At 37.8% G+C, this 19,766-nt stretch overlaps 1 protein-coding gene across 3 annotated transcripts in view; it reads right to left on the reverse strand.

Moving 5' to 3' along the window:
- Window positions 1–998: 998 nt before the first annotated feature.
- Window positions 999–19,766, reverse strand: part of POLR3G (RNA polymerase III subunit G) — a 39,896-nt gene continuing 21,128 nt past the window's right edge. For 2 of the 3 annotated variants that reach the window (XM_055429702.2, XM_055429701.2), the window contains 3 exons: window positions 12,173–12,255; window positions 7,626–7,772; window positions 999–3,393 (listed from right to left, as the gene is read on the reverse strand). In XM_055429702.2, coding sequence (XP_055285677.1) covers window positions 3,307–3,393; window positions 7,626–7,772; window positions 12,173–12,255 — 317 coding nt within the window. In that variant the 3' untranslated portion in view covers window positions 999–3,306. The remainder of the gene's footprint in view (window positions 3,394–7,625; window positions 7,773–12,172; window positions 12,256–19,766) is intronic. The other variant, XM_055429703.2, reaches the window with a different exon arrangement.

Here is a 19,766-nt window from a genome sequence, read left to right on the forward strand (position 1 = left end):
GTATTTTATACAAATGCAGCATGGAATTGTAGAATATTATGTTAGCATGTACATGTGTAAAACTGGGTTTTAAAACTTTCTGCCCCTTATTTTTCATATTTTAAAAGATAACACAAAATGTAATAAAGTTTCTATTTTATTATTCAATCAAAAAATGGAAGCCGGTTAATTTAATTGAATAAAGCAAATCTTTTCTCCTCCTCTATTTGATAAAAGAGATACTATGTAAGATAGACTGAATTGCCAAAGATTTACCAATTCATAGTCTCCCTTATATTGAAACAAAATAAACTGGATGACTTATAGTACATAAGTGAAAGGAAATGAAAACAAATTTCAGATGAACGTTATTTGCAATGAAAAAGGCCTTACGAGGCATGGAAATTACAGATTAGTCATGTAACAATACGCTCTATTTACATCTAAATTTTATTATGAAACAAACTTTTCATCTCAAAATACTAATTTTAAAAAATACTAGTAACAAAAATTAGTTATTTGGAGTTACTTAATGGAGAATCTGTGGTGTAAACCTTGGTTTCTTCATTTTTAAAAGCCATCTTAAAATTGTGTTTATAATTTTTCTTATAAAATGTTACTAACTTCAGAGCCTATAAGCATACTAAAGAAAAGCCATGATAATGTACATCTGAAAGTGGGGAAGGAAAGGTTAACAAGGTCCAATGAGTGTCAGCATTCTCTAGATAGCCAAATCTCTTAGTTTGTTCTTACAACCTTTAATCACCTAGAACTTTATTGTTGATGGTGGTTTGTTCAAGAACATCTGATACTGGCATCCTGCTCAAGAAATATACAGTTATTGTACTAGGTAAAATAAGTATTAACAAATTCAGTTCAGTTCAGTCGCTCAGTCGTGTCTCTTTGTGACCCCATGAATCACAGCACGCCAGGCCTCCCTGTCCATCACCAACTAGTTTTCTCAAACATATTTCAGTAGGGTCAAAATAAAACATCTTAATATAAAACAAAAGGACACATTTTTTCTTTTTGCAGCAATTTAATGTGTAAACAAATACAGAAAAATAAGCACTAGAGCAACAAAACAGTTTTGTATCTTATATATATAAATTTTAGACACTTCACCATCAAGTATGAGGCAAATCTCTGCACTAAAGTTTACCTTCTTACAGAATAATTTCACAGTCTTCTTAGATTTTGTCAGAAAAATAAGATTGCCACTGTTCAAGCAACCCGCAAATACTTCCTGCCTGTTCTCACAATTAGTCTACTTTAAACTTATAAAAAGATCTCCCCAAGGAGGAAGGCAATGCACTTAATAGACATGGCTGGGCCTCCCCAGCAAATCCTTGCCCATAGTAGGTGCTTTACCATCTGTAGGACTAAAATGGTGGCAACAAACTGAAAGCCAGGAAAAAAGATTCCTGTATCTTTGGTATATCTGCCTGATTCACATGTTATCTTCAGATTCATAAAAAAGGAAGTAAACAGAACAATAAGGTAAGACGTATAAATTAAATAGTATTTAGCTGTAGTACTAAGGAGTTGAGAGAATAAGAAACATGTAACTTACCAATCCTAAATGACTATTGCCCATTACAAGTGAAAAGTGAGAATTCTACTCTTAAGTGGATTGCTACTTTAGAGTGTTTCATTCATGTTTTCCATTTATAATCTTTAAAATTTTTCATAAACTCCTTTAAGAAATCACATAGGATCAACACAATACTGAATAATGGCCCTTACACCCATAGTGAATGATCTGAGGAAATATTACAATTGAAAGTGGTCTTTTTTTTCCTGAGAAAGCCATATTACAAATGGCACAAGACAATACACATTTTTTCCACTAGAAAATAAGATAGGAAAATCAGATGTCGATACATTTTGTGAGGAAAAGAAGTCTGTCTCTCAAAACTGTTTTCAATCACTTTGCCAGTTACAATTTTTTTAGAGGGTGAGAATCAAATTTAAGAATGATCATTTCCACAAGGTGAGAGAATGAACACATATATGGTAAACTTTGGTTGGAATTTAAGCAGTTTTTATAGAAAATTGTTTACAAGTGAAGAAACTAAGGCACAGAAAACCTAACCAAGCTCAATTTCAAGGCTGAGTTTAATAGTAAAGGTAGAAACAGAATCTAGGGCTCTGATTCTCAGGTCAGAGGGCAATGGGTGGTATCTTCCCAAGAGGGAAAAAATTATTTCTTTTGGTGAGTAATGTTAATAAATCATTTTTAAAAATATATGATAAGAATTTCCTTGAAAATCTTTGGCATACATGAGTCAGAAGCTGAAGTTTTTAGATATCCTCTCTCCTACCCCAATACAAAAAGGAGAGCTAGTTTTTAAATGAATCAAAAAAGATTAATCTCAATTTCAAAGTGACCTGAGTTTTATTCTGCATTGTTAAATCAACTGGACAGTTTGAGTCCTATGAAATGTAACAGAGGCCACTACACCTCAAAGATTACACATATACGCATTCTGCAATGAGATTTATACAACTTGAACTTACTCCTCATTTTCATCAAGTACAAAATTAAATACCTCAGTCTAATTTTTCATTAACCAATGACTCAAAGATAACAAACTTGTTACAGTGGGATGATTAATTGATCTATAGGATGGTATGAAGTTAGCCCCAAATTCAGGTATTTATTTATCCCAGGTCTTTGTATTGGTCTGAGATTAAATTATGAAATTAGCTCAGATTGGCATTTCTCCCTGTGCGTATGTTTCCAATCACAAAGCTTTTAATCTCATAAAACATGCATTTGTAAGAGCTCAGGTAGGCTTATGTAGTCATAATATAGTAGCATAGAACATACCATGTAAAAGTAAAAAAATTATTTTCAAGTTTCTTTGTTTCTAAAGTGCTCCATGTGCAGTATTAAACCAACTTTCAGATTATAGAAATCCATTATGATGACTAGTAGCAGTTTTAGAAAAGATCAGCAGTTAAATAAGAATAATTTGTTTAAGTATGAATACATAGATTAAAAGATGCAAAAACTCTTAAAAAAAGATGCAGAAACTCTAGGCACATTCTAATCCAAAACATAAAAAAAAAAAATCCACTTGAATACGTTAGAGAGACGACACAGGTGTTGAGAAGGAATGTCAGTGTCAGAGACAAACTGGTAAGGTAACTAGTGTGTAAACTCAAAAGTGGTTCTGAATATTTTAGTAACAAGTATTTTTCCAACAAAACAGTAACAAAAATAAAGTACTTACTCATTCCTTATCGAAATAAAATAGAAAATAAGTCTGTCCAAATGTTCAGAAGCTGTATCATAAAAATATTTTTTGAGAAATTCCATAGCTAGTAGGTTGCTTCATCCATGTTGTCGTCACTGTCTGCACCAAAATCATCTCCATCTTCAAAGTAGGAATTAATGTAGTCGTTTTCCTAAGTGAAATGATATACTCCTCAGTAAACTTTAAAAGTATGAGTAGTAACATTAAAGAATATAAGGTGGGCTGTCCCTTTAAACATAAGCTTATAATTACCAAAGTTAGGTAACTAGAAACTATGCCAGGCTTAAAAGAAGTCTCTGTTATTTCAACGCTTAAAACATTAACTTTCACACATCTACCTGTGCTCTTTCTTTGTCAAGACCACCATCCCCTACTAGTCTCAGGCACCAACTAGCTGGGAGAACATACGGATGCCCATTACACATTCCAGGATACATCTCATTCATTAAACCCTAGAGGAGGGATGATACATGGTTTAGCGAGTTTAACCACTATACACTTACTCCAAACAAATGTACAAACGCTCAATAAATGAAGCCAATTTACACTAACATTCATTTGACTACACCAGAACTAAGGTTTTCAGTTATAAGAGCTGAGCACAAGCAGAGATTTTTGCTTCCTATCCAAAAAAAAAAAAAAAAAGACCTCAAGATACTGAATCAAACATAGAAAATAATATATTACATTCTATCTAGGGTGGCTCAGTTTCTTTTAAGAGAGATTAATCCCCTGGGAACATTCCAATTCTTCTGGGTGAGTAAGACTACTATGCATGTAAATGACTCAAGATATTTCTGCTTTCTACAAAAAATTCAAAAATTCATTTTGGATATAGATTAAAATAAATTTAAGGGAGTGATTAACCAACTGCAGTGTATGAACTGTCACTGGATTCCAACTGGAACAAGCAAAAATTTTTTTCCAATCAAAACAATTTGAACACTGGTTTAATAACTTGATGATATTAAAGAAATATATTTTATTCTGTTAGCTATGATAATGTTACTGTGATAAACAGCCCTTATTTTTGAGTACATACTGAAATAATGAAGCTGAAATTCCCAATACTTCAGCCACTTGATGCGAAGAACTGACTCACCAGAAATGACCCTGATGTTGGGAAAGACTGAAAGTGGGAGGAAAAGGGGACGACAGAGGATAAGGTGGTTGGATGGCATCACCAACTTGATGCACATAAGTAAGCTCCGGGAGTTGTGATGGACAGGGAAGCCTGGCGTGCTGCAGTCCATGGGGTTGCAAAGAGTCGGATACGACTGAGTAACTGGGCTGACTGAAATATTTATGGATGAAATGATACAATGCCTGGGATTTGCTTTACAATGATCCAAGGCAGCTGGGGCTTTGAAGGGGGTTGGGGGAGTGGACTGGGTGGATGAAAGAGTGGCAGAAAGGCTGGCTATGAATTGATGATTGTTAAAGCTATCAATAACCTCAGATATGCAGATGATACCACCCTTATGGCAGAAAGTGAAGAGGAACTCAAAGGCCTCTTGATGAAAGTGAAAGAGGAGAGTGAAAAGGTTGGCTTGAAGCTCAACATTCAGAAAACAAAGATCATGGCATCTGGTCCCATCACTTCATGGGAAATAGATGGAAAAACAGTGGAAACAGTGTCAGACTTTATTTTTTTGGGCTCCAAAATCAATGCAGATGCTGATTGCAGCCATGAAATTAAAAGACGCTTGCTCCTTGGAAGGAAAGTTATGACCAACCTTGATAGTATATTAAAAAGCAGAGACATTACTTTGCCAACCAAGGTCCGTCTAGTCAAGGCAATGGTTTTTCCCGTGGTCATGTATGGATGTGAGAGTTGGACTGTGAAGAAAGCTGATCGCCGAAGAATCGATGCTTTTGAACTGTGGTGTTGGAGAAGACTCTTGAGAGTCCCTTATACTGCAAGGAGATCCAACCAGTCCATTCTAAAGGAGATCAATCCTGGATGTTCATTGGAGGGACTGATGCTAAAGCTGAAACTCCAATACTTTGGCCACCTCATGCGACGAGTTGACTCACTGGAAAAGACTCTGATGCTGGGAAAGGTTGGGGGCGGGAGGAGAAGGGGACGACAGAGAATGAGATGGCTGGATGGCATCACTGACTCTGTGGACATGAGTTTGAGTGTACTCCGGGAGTTGGTGATGGACAGGGAGGCCTGGCGTGCTGTGATTCATGGGGTCGCGGAGAGTCGGACACGACTGAGCGACTGAACTGAACTGAACTAAAGCTGAGTGATGAGTCTGTAGGTGTTTTCATTACTAGTCACTAGTTTTCGAACATGACTGAAATTTGCCATAAACCTCCAAGATATTGTTTTGAGGGTGTTAGCCTGCTGTGGCCCCCTTTGCCTGGCAAAGCACAAGCTATTCTTTTCTACTTCACCCCCTGCCAAATTAATCTCCGTATCTCTATTATCTATACCAGGAATTATGACAGAGTAATTAAGAAATAGAAACTATTCTCAAAAGAAAGTCTCCTGGATATCATCTTTTCTAGGATCTGCATGGCGGGATACTATATATAAATTTATATAAATAATGTAAGAAAGGTAACTTGTATTATTCAGATATGTCTTTCATTAGTTTGTCCTCTCCAAACACTTTAATTTCCTGTTTCCAGCTCAGACCCTCACTATATTAGGAAGTTGTCCTGGTTTCTCTGGTGCTAAGAAATCCAAGAGTCTAGAAACCTGGCTGAATCCTGGGGGAGGCGTACGGGGGAGGGGTGGCATGGTTCAGGTGAGGCCACCTTGTACTCGAGACCTTGGTAAGGACACTGGTGTGAAACTGTAAGCTGGTCAGTTTGTACACACAAGTGGAAATGGGTAAGGAAGAGACACTGTATTTCAAACTTGAGCATATGCTACTTGGGTTTAGACATGAGCACGTCCAAGTAGGTTCAGTGACTCCCATTTCGTCATTCTGTGAGATTAGTAATCTTGATACGTAGATTGGTACAGAGTCAGAACCTGTTGAAACTGATGGCATAAAGGGTTCTTGGCTTCATTATATCAATGAGTTAATTAGCAGTAATTTTTCATTAGTTAACTGCTAGAAAGAGCAAAGAGTAACTTTAAATATGGAAAGGCTCTGAGCTTGCTTATACCCAGACTCACCTAGCCTCACACTTAAAATATGTATCATCTGCTTATTAAAGTAGAAAGTTGGGTTTTTAAAAAATGAAATACAGTTATATGAACCCATTGGTGGTGTTTAGTACTCTATTAAGACCCAATATAGAATTCTAAAATTACTAGAATTATAATGTTTGTTGTTCATGTTAGGAGAAATCTTAATTTCAACACAGCTCAAGTCTAGACTTTATAAACAGAGCATTTCAAAAGCCAAAGAATATTCAGGAAAATTTCAAAAAGGAGTAACGTGCTCTTAAAATATTAACAAATAATGAGAAGTTTCTATTAACTGGAATGTCTTAGTGATGATTCAGACATAGATCGACGGAACAGAGTCCAGAAATACATCTAAGCAGATGAAGGAATCTAAGAGCTGATAAAGGAGAATTTCAAATCAACGCAGAAAGAAAATTGTTTAGTACATGAGGCAGGCAATTGGCTAGCCATTTGGAAACAGATAAAAATGAATCCGTACCCTTCCTGCACACCAATATAAATTTCATTAAAACCAAAATTGAAGGCAAAGTAATTGTAGCATATAATTAAGATTTCTTAGGGGGAGCAGTTCAGGTGAAAGATTCATCAGTGTGGTGTGTGAAGCTGAAATGGAGTGAAGACAATGGTCTCTGGAACGTATCAACAGAAGAAACTCTCAGCCCTGGGTTACTACGTGAGGCATGTACAAAGTCCCAAAGAGGCCGTGACCAACAAACTCACCCTGCTTGACTGACTCCAGCTTATTTTGGAAAGCACCTTGTTTCTGAAAGTTGGAAATCCCAAATCTAGAACACGGAATCCTGACTCAGTCACACTTGAGGTTGGTTCTCTGATAGCGTCCACATGCACTCTGGGATTTAAAACCTGATGGTATTTCTGGGATTCCCCCTCAAAATATGACTAAACCCGTAATTTATACCTTACTGCTGACTTAAAGTGGTAAGTAAATAAATCTCACACTAAACTGAACCATTTCCTTAACTTACGGACTTCCATGGTCAAAGCTGTCTATCAAGTTACTCTTACCTCCTACATTCCATTTGGTATCACTATAATTTCAACGCTATAATTCTCCTAGTACCAAAGACTTGATGCCATTGATAATAATATACCCCTGGTTCCCGTCAACTTGGTTTTTGTTTAATATTTTAATTATATAGCACATATCTGATTCCTTATTAAATAATCCTGAAGTTTAGGAACTTTGCTCCTCTCCCAGAATAGACCATTACCTCTTCTTGCTCTTCTTCATCATATTCCTCTTGTTCTGCAGCATCGCCTTCCTCATCATCATCGCCTTCTTTACTTTTCTCTTTGCTTCCTTCTTTCTCTTCATTTTCCTCATCTGATTTTTCACCATCACCTTTCTTTTCCAATTCCTGGTATAAATGAGCTTCATTAATTTAAATGGAGACCACCAGACTCTGACGTTCCTGCTCAACCTCAAAAGAACAGTTACCTACCACCTAATTCTAACCCTCCCTTACCAACACCTCCAGGCCCTCACCTAGGACACTGTGAGCTACCTCAAGAAAGGAGGTACTCACTGGCTCGTCATTACATTGGTACCTTCTTTGATTCTGTTCTTTCATAACTCGGTCTCGGGGGAATTCCCTGGTGATCCAGTGGCTAAGACTCTGTGCTCCCGACACAGGGGGGCTGGGTTCAGTCCGTGGTCAGGGAAATAGATCCCAGGTGCCACAACTAAGAAAGACTCTATGCAGCCAAATAAATAAATATAAAAAAAAAACCACACACAAAAAACTCGGTCTTGGGTAACACTTCGATTTCGGCTCTACAGCATAGTGCTTTATTTTTATGATTCCTATCCTACTTTCTTCTAAAATATTTTGATTCAGCTTATGAAGAACTTTCAGAATGTTATTTTGTTTTCCTTCTCTTTCATGAAAGGAGAAAAGAGAATGTAATGGTAACATTTCAAAGTGTTTATGTTTTATCTGTGAACTGAAACTGTTTAAAATAACATCAAGTCATCCTGGGGCGAATTATCCTATTTGCAGATTATCCTTTTTTAACATTTAATTATTTTTTAAAAATTATTTTTAATTGGAAGATAATTGCTTTACAATGTTGTGTTGGTTTCTGCTGTAAAACGTGATATCTATGATCTCTGTTCTCTCTCGTTATTTACTTCCCATATCCAAGGATTTTTGTTTCGTAATTTATCTGGCAGGTTGAAAAAAAGAGAGATTAAAACTCAAATTTGAGTCAATATTAGCACTTATCAATACCCCTAAGAATAGAGGCAAAGAAGAGACAGAGTTAGAAAATCTTTGATTATGTGGTGGCTCCACTTACCTTGTTAAAATCACTACGCCACCTTCTCGTAAGACACAGATTCAACTTTAAGATTTCATCTCTATATTTCTATTATGACTGCTGCTGCTGCTGCTGCTGCTGCTGCTAAGTCACTTCAGTCGTGTCCGACTCTGTGTGACCCCATAGATGGAAGCCCACCAGGCTCCCCCGTCCCTGGGATTCTCCAAGCAAGAACACTGGAGTGGGTTGCCATTTCCTTCTCCAATGCGTGAAAGTGAAAAGTGAAAGTGAAGTCGCTCAGTCGTGTCCGACCCTTAGCGACCCCACGGACTGCAGCCTACCAGGCTCCTCCATCCATGGGATTTTCTAGGCAAGAGTACTGGAGTGGCTTACTGTTATTATCCATTCGCTAATCTGTCCTATGTTTAATTTGTACAAGTGACAGAATTTCACAAGTTTTCTAGGGGGTGGGGAACAGCAATAGTTTTATATATTAATACTCATAACTGAGGCATAAGACCAGTTTAGCTAAAACATTATTATTCTTAATCAGTAATCAGAACACTAATTCATAAATCTGTAAATACAGCACCTTATTGTAAGATATTTCCTCTGTAGATTACATACAGAAAGAAAACATACTTTGTATTTGGCGTAACCACAACTTTATTCCATTTGGCTCAAATATTTTTTAAAATCCATTCAAATATGAATTTAAGGAAAGCAAAGGCAATGAAAGACTACATGAGATAGTCTCAATTTTTAATAAAAATTCAAACTCCACCTTTCTTTTCACCCTACCCCACTTAGCTAGAACAAATAAAATGAAGGTAATAGATATAAGATGATTTATCTTCATACTGGTGCTACTGACCCATGTTACCTTTTATGAGTTATTACCGCAATATAATGTGTGCAATTTTTACCAACTGGCAGTCCCTTTGGAAAATTGCAAGCAAACAAAATAGTATTTACAGATGTTTTGAAATGTCTATAAATACACAACTATATATAAAATGATGCTATGTTAATTTAAGATAAATATTTTTATTTTCTATTTTAATTAAACCCTAGTAAAAAGGCCTACATCCCACAAGACTGTAGTTTAAAGTCAATTGTAGTGCTATTTTTAACTCTGTGCAAAGTATACACTATATCTGAAAAATCATGCTGTTAGCTCTTATTTCATAATTAGCAACAGAATTATTTAAACCAGTTATGTAAAAATATTTTTTAAATATAGAATTCATTCAGTCTATGTAGGGAGTGGAAGGTCTTGATTTCCAATACTGCCATCTCAATTATCTTCAAATAAATAACCCCAACTTTATTTCTATCACGCAGACCTAAATCAAACCAATAAAATACCTAAATCAGTTAACAAATATCAGATTTATAAAATTTAGAGAAATGATCTCACACACACTGTCTCATCACTTCATTTCATGGTGCTGTGGCACCATGGCTGAGAGAGGTGGTCCCGGGCATCAGGAAGCCCTTCAGAGACTGACCAGAGACCACCGCTTTCTGTGTTGCAGCCAACCAAGTCCTAATCCTAAACACTAAAGCATTTCAGGTCACATCTTACCTTCTCCCTTAGACACTGAGGTTTTTAAATCAGAGATTGTTCCTAACTGCCTTCCATCAGCTGTGCTCATCCTACACCTTGCAGGGAGTAGAAACTTAAAGCAATATTCACTGATTATCTTTAAAGGGTGAATGAAAGACTTTTCCTAAAGATTTTTCATAAAGGAGAAATGAGAAAAAAAAAAACAAAAGATGAGTTTCTGTTACCATGTAGCTATGCTAACTTGGTCAGGCAAGTTTTAAAACCTTGACTTCCTCATCGGTAAATAAGGAATAATAATACCTATTCTCTTTGTTGTTATGAAGTCTTAAGGACATAACAGATATAAATAGCTCATCAAAGAGCCCGCTATATAAAAAGTTCTCAAAAAGCAATAGCTGCTATCATAACTATATCATCAAAATCATCATCATCATCATCACTATCACCATCAATGCAAGGTAATTCATGCATTGACAGTGGGAATAAGGGAATAAACTGGTATAACCTCTATGGAGAATGATCTGCCATTATTTATGCATATTATCTATATTTTCTATATTATACAGTACAATTAACCTAGCAAATCTACTTCTAGAAATCTACCTTACACAAGTGAAATCACATACTTAACATGGATTCACTGTTCCACTGTTTATATATATAAACATATATACATATTTTTTTTAATTAAAAAATTTTTTTGGGCCATGCCATATGGCCTGTGGGATCTTAGTTTCCCAACCAGGGATCAGATACGTGCACCTTCTGCAGTGAAAGCTGAGTCTTGACCACTGGACTGCCAGGGAAGTCCTGGCACTACTTCTAACAGTGAAACACTAAAGGAAACACGCTTGTGTGCTAAGTCGCTTCAGTCCTGTGCGACTCTGCCACTCTGCGGACCGGAGCCCGCCAGGCTCTGCTGTCCACGGGATTCTCCAGGCAAGAATACTGAAGGGGGCTGCCATGCCCTTCTCCAGGGGATCTTTCTGACCCAGGGATTGAATCTACTGCATCTCTTTACGTCTCCTGCATTGGCAGGCAGGTTCTTTACCACTAGTGCCACCTGGGAAGCCCTCTGGTATTTCACAGAGCTTCCTATCCTCTGTGAAATACTTTTTAACGAACAATCACAGCCAGGACAGCCATGTATGTAATGTCCATCAACAGGTTACTGATTAAATTTATTATGGTTCATTCTTATAGTGTAGCCAAAAAAAAAAAGAAAGAAAAGAATGATGGAACTCTTTTGTAGACTGATACAGAAGCCAACATATTTTAATAAGATAAAAAGGCAAAACAGTGCAATATGTTACCTTTTGTTACTAAAAAGAAAAACATATTATTTTCTATGTATAAAATGTTTCTGGAAGGATATATAAGAAACTGGTAACATTGGTTGTCTCTAATAGGGGACTTGGATGGATGGCTAGGGCAGGGATCCGAGGGTATATTTTCAGTTTATTAATTTTTAGAATTTTACATCTTTTTATTTTTCAAATATTTTTTAAGAGGCAATAAAAATAAGTGCCATAAGAAAGGATTTTCCCTCAATAGAATCTTTTAGACATAAGACAATAAAAGCATTAAAAACACACATACACCAATAAGAGAAAAAAATGAGAGGTTTTAGAGATATACATTTATGCTTCCTTCCCATGCATAATTCAAGAGGAAAAGAGGAATAGAGTGGAAAAGAGGCAGATGCTAGAAGGTGAGGCAAGCTGACAGGCGGGCAGCAGAGAGAACAGGATGGAGCCCCCAGAGCTCCCGGTCAACATTGTTCAAACATCGCTGGCTACCCTGTATGCTGGGCTTGACTCTGCCAAACTCACAAGTCATTTAAAAGAGACAGAAGGTGGAAAGGCTGCAGAGGCAAAAAGAGGTATGACGTTTTCTCAGTCTGCTCTTATAGTGAGAAGAAAACCTTACCTCAATTTTTTTCAATACATCCGCAGGATTTGTGAGTGAAGGGCCTTTGCCTGTATCCTTTGCCTTTTTGGATTTGGGGCCTGCTGAAGTAAAACCACTGGTAACACATTTTTGTATAACAGCAATTGTGTATTAAATGTCTTCGCCTTTTAATATGCCATTTAGCAGGGTGGTATGCCACACCGGACACATAATTTGCAGGCTGAATTAACTTAAAGAATGAACAAAATAAATCAGCATACATTAGCAATTTTCCATGATAAGGAGCAAATGATAATCACTTAGTAGGATATTCTCTAAGACGGCAACTGTTACTGAAATCGCAAGCCCATGTGCCTGAAGCACAGTGAAGCCCATCAATACTAAACATTAGAGTTTGGAACAGAGAAAGGTTTATTACAGATTTGCACAAGGAGATGGGTGGTTCATGCCCTTGGAACCCCAAAGTTATTGGACACTTTCAGCAAGTCCCTTTAAAAGCAAAAGGTGAGGGATGGGTGTGGTTAGTAGTTGCAGACTTCTCAGTCCGGTCATGATCAGGTAATGATGTTCCTGAAAATCTCTACCAGATGAATGTTATTCTCTGTCCTGACAAGAAAGGGCAAAGTCTCAAGGCACAGTGTTCACCCTCCAAGGTCCCAGTCCTGGCTGCTGCTGCTGCTGCTAAGTCACTTCAGTCGTGTCCAACTCTGTGTGACCCCATAGACGGAAGCCCACCAGGCTCCCCTGTCCCTGGGATTCTCCAGGCAAGAACACTGGAGTGGGTTGCCATTTCCTTCTCCAATGTGTGAAAGTGAAAAGTGAAAGTGAAGTCGCTCAGTCGTGTCCGACCCTTAGCAACCCTACGGACTGCAGCCTACCAGGCTGCTCCATCCATAGGATTTTCTAGGCAAGAGAACTGGAGTGGCTTGCCACTGCCTTCTCCGCAGTCCTGGCTAAGAGGCGGCAAATCTCAGTTGGCGGCTCCTTCAGTGCCAGGTTCCCACATCCTGCCCAGCTGTCATCCCTGAGGGAGTCAGGTGCCCTCAACTGGCCCTCAGTCTCCTCAGGCCCTCCAAAGCAGGGGACCAGGTCTCATGGACTGTGACCCAGACAGACAGCCTCTGCTGTTATGTTGCAGAGACAGGTATGGGGGAAAGGCTCACTGAAGGCCTGAACCACAGCTGGTGGAGGGCTTTAGTGAGGGCTCTGGAGCCCAGCAGGACATAGTCCCCAGTCTGTTCCCTGGGCCCTCCTGCTCACCTGCTGGCCCAAGACTGGGTAAGCTGAAGGGCCTCTAGGAGAAGGCCTAAATCTGCCTCTGGCCTCACTCTCCACATGATGACCACCACACCACCAACCCTTGACTGAGTCACTTCCCCAGTGGTCCCTCATTGACACCTGGCTGCTTGGGGACAGAGCCCACTGAGGCAATGAGCAATAGCTTAACAAGACCTGTTGCTTGGTAACAGGGTGCAGAGTCATTACACACAGCAACAGCTACCTGCTAAAGGCTATGCTCATCTTGGCCCGTTACACAACCAGATATTTCACTAAAAATTTGAACTGGCAATTTATGACATCAGGGCCAAAACTGCAACAATGGTAGAAGCAGAATATACTTAGAAGAGGTGGCAAGAATACACAGAAGAACTATACAAAAAAGATCTTCATGACCCGGATAACCATGATGGTGTGATCACTCACCTAGAGCCAGACATCCTAGAGTGTGAAGTCAAGTGGGCCTTAGGAAGCATCACTATGAATAAAGCTACTTGGAGGTGAAGGAACTCCAGCTGAGCTATTTCAAATCCTAGAAGATGATGCTGTAAAAGTGCTGCAGTCAATATGCTAGCAAATTTGGAAAACTCAGCAGTGGCCACAGGACTGGAAAAAGTCATTCCAATCCCAAACAAGGGCAATGCTAAAGAATGCTCAAACTACAGCACAATTGCACTCATTTCACATGCTAGCAAGGTAATGCTCAAGTTTTCCAATGTAGGTTTCAACAGTACATGAACCTAGAACTTCCAGATGTACAAGCTGGATTTAGAAAAGATCAAATTTCCAACATCTGTTGGATCACAGAAAAACCAAAAGAATTCCAGAAAAACATGTGCTTCTGCCTCATTGTCTATACTAGAGCCTTTTACTACGTGGATCACAACAAACTGTGGAAAATTCTTAAAGAGATGGGAATACCAGACCGCCTGACCTGCCTCCTGAGAAATCTGTATGCAGGCCAAGAAGCAACAGTTAGAACCAGACTTGGAACAATGTACTGTTTCAAAATTGGGAAAGGAGCATGTCAAGACTGTATATTGTCACCTGACTTATTTAACTTATATGCAGAGTGAAAGTGAAAATTGCTCAGTTGTGTCTGACTCTTTGTGACCCCATGGACTGTAGTCCATGGAATTCTCCAGGCCAGAATACTGGAGTGGGTAGCCTTTCCCTTCTCCAGGGGATCTTCCCAACCCAGGGATCGAACCCAGGTCTCCCACATTGCAGGAGGATTCTTTACCAGCTGAGACACAAGGGAAGTCCTTACATCATGAGAAATGCTGGGCTGGATGAAGAACAAGTTGGAATCAGGACTGTGGGGAGAAATATCAATAACCTCAGATATGCAGATGACGCCACCCTTATGGCAGAAAGTGAAGAAAATCTAAAGAGCCTCTTGATGAAAGTGAAACAGGAGAGTGAAAAAGCTGGCTTAAAACTCAACATTCAAAAAAAGATCATGGCATCCAATCCCATCACTTCATGGCAAATAGATGGGGAAACAATAGAAACAGTGACAGACTTTATTTTCTTGGGCTCCAAAATCACTGTGCAAAATGACTGCACGAAATTAAAAGACATTTGCTCCTTTGAAGAGAAGTTATGACAAACCTAGATAGCGCATTGAAAAAAGAAACATCACTTTGCTGACAAAGGTAGATATAGTCAAAGCTATGGTTTTTTCCAGCAGTCATGTATGTATGAGAGAGGTGGACCATAAAAAAGGCTGAGCACTGAAGAATTGATGCTTTGAACTGTGGTGTTGGCAAAGACTCTTAAAAGTCCGTTGGACTGCAAGGAGATCCGACCAGTCCATCCTAAAGGAAACAAACCCTGAATGTTCACTGGAAGGACTGATGCTAAAGCTGAAACTCCAGTACTTTGGCCACCTGATGCAAAGAGCCAACTCACTGAAAAAGACCCCGATGCCGGGAAAGACTGGAGGCAAGACGAGAAGGGTGATACAGAGGGTGAGATGGTTGGATGGCATCACCAACTCAATGGACATGAGTGAGCAAACTCAGGGAGATGTGAAGGACAGGCAACCCTGGCGTGCTGCAGTCCACGGAGTCGCAAAGAGTCGGACCCGACTGAGCGACTGAAATACAACAAAATCAAGCACACTTCAAGTAAAAAACAAACAAGTGCAGAATAAACACACATTTGCCAGTGGTTGAAGAGACGAGAAAGAGGTTATATTCAGGGCAACATAGCATTACCTTTGAAATGAAGAATAAAATAGTTAAATGGAACATACCAATCACATGAATCTGAAAACTCAAAGCAATAATAAATAATATGTTTTAATGGCTTTGTGTGTGTGTTTGTGTTAGTCACTCAGTCGTGTCCAACTCTTTGTGACCCCATGGACTATAGCCTGCCAGGCTCCTCTGTCCATGGAATTCTCCAGGTAAGACCACTAGAGTGGGTTGCCATTTCCTTCTCTATGGGATCTTCCCGACTTAGGGATAGAACCCAGGTCGCCTGCATTGCAGGCAGGTGCTTTACTGTCTGAGCTACCAGGGAAGTGCTTTAATGGCTTTGGGATACATAATTTTTAAGCTATATCAAAAATATTGCATTTTGATGGTACTGTAAAACTGCAGGGTATAGAGAATTGTTTCACATATAGATCTTGCTAGTCAGTTACCAAAACTGACTTGTTACTAAAATTATGTTATGATACAAAATTGATAATGTTACAAAACTGTCCCATTGTGATCACAAAGTATTACCATCCTTTCCCAAAATCAAGCTAAATACTTAGAAATTACTTGGTAACAGGAAAATATGGCTCAGAAAGATGTAATTTTCTTAAAGATTAACATTTAACCTACAGAAGAAGAGATTTTTAGATTGTGGACATGACCCATAACTAATGGAATTTACAATTTATTGTGTTATACAAGTTGCCTCTTGGGGAGTCTCCAAGTTTAAGACTCCTGAACATATATACTAGTGAGGTTTTGCTCAAACAAAAGTTATTAAAAAAAAAAAAAGCTAGATTTAATGATGGGTAACTCTCTCTGCTTCCCTTGAGGGCAAAGACTGTTTAATCTGAATTGTAGCACGTAAAATGCCATATCACATATGAACAAGCTCTCAACATATATTATTGATGCCAGAAAACACTAGCGAGGAATGTAACTTACATCAAGAAGTCTTTTTGTCTAGGGAACTTTTGTCAAATTATTTAAATTTCATAACACATAAATCTGCTAAATGGATATTATAGAACATGGTCTGGTAAATAAACTTACACAAATTATTAATCTCTTAGCCAAGAAAGTCACAGCTGCATATTCAAGTCCATTCAGTAATTTTTGCTACATTCCATTCTGGTTTTATGTAATGCCCAGTTCTTTTATTTTATAATTGGAAAAGAAGTGTAAAATTACTAAAATCTGTTAAAAGTGTTTCAACCCCAAAATATTTACATTTTTAAAAACTTTGGCCAAATACATGCATATATTTGAATTTTTTTATTTCTTTCAACACACCTGCCAATAGCTGGATCTTCAAGAAACAAACCTTTTCTGTCTTTGGCTCTTTAGGTATTATTTGCTGCTGCTGCTTTCTTGTAAATCAGGGGAGACCATTTTTAACAAAAGAGAGTATATAAGCTTACCAGGAACAAAACACAAAAATTGTATATTATGCAACAAAAATATGAGAACAGAATGGAAAAGGAAAGTTTTGCTGTTGTTTCGTTTTTCAACAAATGAAAAGCCTGACGCGCTGGAAGCTTTTACTAATCTTTAGTGTGTCCATGGGCTTCTAAGGATGAGCAGCTGTGGGATGTATTTGAACATGAATTCCTCCAAATCAGATCTATTCTTTTCAGCCCTTTAAAGTCTGCTAAAAATTCGTGATTCACTAGGTCATGACTAATATCATTCGTGCTGCTGTGTGGGCTTAGTCGTGTCCGACTCTTTGCTCCCATGGATGTAGCCCACCAGGCTCCTCTCTCCGATTTTCTAGGCAAGAATATTAGAGAGGGTTGCCATTTCCTTCTTCAGGGGACCTTCCCAACCCAGGGATCGAACCCGTGTCTCCTGTGTCACCTGCATTGCAGGTAGCCTCTATCACTGAGCCACGGAGTAAGGCCATTGATGCAAATGTTTTTTTTATTGTGAAAATAATATATTTGCCCAATAAAAGCCAAGGGTATAAAAGACGATAGGAAAACTATATCTCAGTATATAATATTCTGTTCTCAATCAAGCTAAATGTTGTAGCTATGAAATGAAACAAAACACTTGTTTAAAATATATATGTCAAAAATTTCCAAGTTGTATGTTTTGAATATGTGCATTTTATTATATGTCAACTGTACCTCAATATAACTGTTGGGGGAAAGAGATCTCTTTCAAAAGACAAAAGCAGAGGGAATACTTCCTAGCTCATTCTATAAGGTCAGAATTACCCTAGTACCAAAATCAGATACATATCACAAGAAAAAAAACTAAAGATTACTATCTCTCATGAATAAAGATAGAAAACTCAACAAAATATTCTTAAATCCAACCCAACAATATATAGAAAGAATTATACAACATGGCCAAGTGGAATTTACCCCAGAGACATAAGGCTGATTCAAAATCAATTAATGTAGATATTAATTGATATCACATTAACAAGCTAAAGAAGAAAAATCACATGATTATATTAAAAGATGGAGAAAAACATATGACAAAATCAAACAGCCATTCATGATAAAAACTCTTAGAAATTAGGGACAGAGGAGAAATTTTTCAACTTGGTAAAGAATATCTACAAAAACACCCTATAGTTACATTATACTTAGTGATAAAAACTGAACATCATTAGTAATAAAAAAAAAACTTTGACACTCTCTCACTATGATCGAGAATAAGGCAAAAAAGTTCCCTCTCATTACTGCTTTTCAACATTGTACTAGAAGCCCTAGCTAATACACTAAGATAGGAAAAGGATATAACAGGTATGTAGATTGGGAAGAAAGAAAGAAAACTTTCTTTGTTCATAGACAATATGTAGAAAATCTGAAAGAATGGGCTAAAAAACTCTGGGAACCAATAAGCAATTACAGCAGGATTACAGCATACAAGGTTAATACACAAAATTCGATAGATTTCCTATATATGAACAATGAACTAGTGGAATCTGAAATGCAAAGCATAGTGTTATTTATATTAGTACTTCCCAAAATGAAATACTTAGGTATAAATCTAACAATATATATATACAGGACCTATATGAGGAAGACCATAAAACTCTTAATAATGATATTAGAGAACTAAACAAATGGAGACATATTCCATATTCATTGGTAGGAAGAGCTAATATCTTCAAGATGTCTTTTCTTCCCAATTCCATCTATAAGTTCAACGCAACCTCAATCAAAATTCGAGTAAGTTATTCTACTGATATCAGCAAACTGACTCTACTATATAAATGGAAGGCAAAAGACTGAGAACAGCCAACACAACACTGAAGAAAAATAACAAAGTTAGGATGGTACTACCTGACTTTAAAAACATACTATAAAGTTATTGTAATCAAGACTATGTACAGGTGAAATAAATACATCGATCAATGAAACAGAATAGAGAGCCCAGAAAGAGACCCACATAAAGTACAGAAAAATGCAACTGGACTTCCATGTGCCAAAAAATAAATTTACACAGACTTTACACCCTTCACAAAAATTAACTCACAATGGATCACAGTCCTAAATGTAAAACATAAAATTACGAAACTCTTAAAAGATAAGAGAAAATTTAGGTGACCTTGAGCTTGGTGATGACTTTCAAGATGCAAAACCAAAGGCATGATCCATGAAAAGAAGAACGGATAACCTGGACTACATTAAAACTCAAAACTTCTGTGGAAAAGACAGTCTCAAGAGAATAAGAAGACAAGCTATGGAATGGGAGAAAATGTTTGCAAGAGACATATTTGAAAAAGGACTGTGTGAAATAGAAACAAATATATATTGGTCTCAGCATCTGGTTCTAGGCATAGAACTGCTAAAACCCTTAAAACTTTCATAAGTGATAACAGTAATTTTTTGTTGTTGTTCTAACAAGAATCTACATCCCTTGGAATTTACTGGACAATAGGAGTGTCTTCTGGAGTTTCCCTGATGGCTCAGCAGGTAAAAGAATCCACCTGCCAATGTAGAAGACATGGGCTCGATCCCTGGGTTGAGAAGATCTCCTGGAGAAGGGCATGGCAACCCATTCCAGTAATTTTGCTGGGAAAATCCCATGGACAGAGGAGTCACCCATGGGGTCGCAGAGCTGGACACAACTGAAGCAACTGAGCACAGGAGTCTCTTTTACTCTAA

Source organism: Moschus berezovskii, chromosome 8, assembly GCF_049115385.1.
Source record: "Moschus berezovskii isolate FMDL1 chromosome 8, NW_MosBer_1.0, whole genome shotgun sequence".
Classification (NCBI taxonomy): domain Eukaryota; kingdom Metazoa; phylum Chordata; class Mammalia; order Artiodactyla; family Moschidae; genus Moschus; species Moschus berezovskii.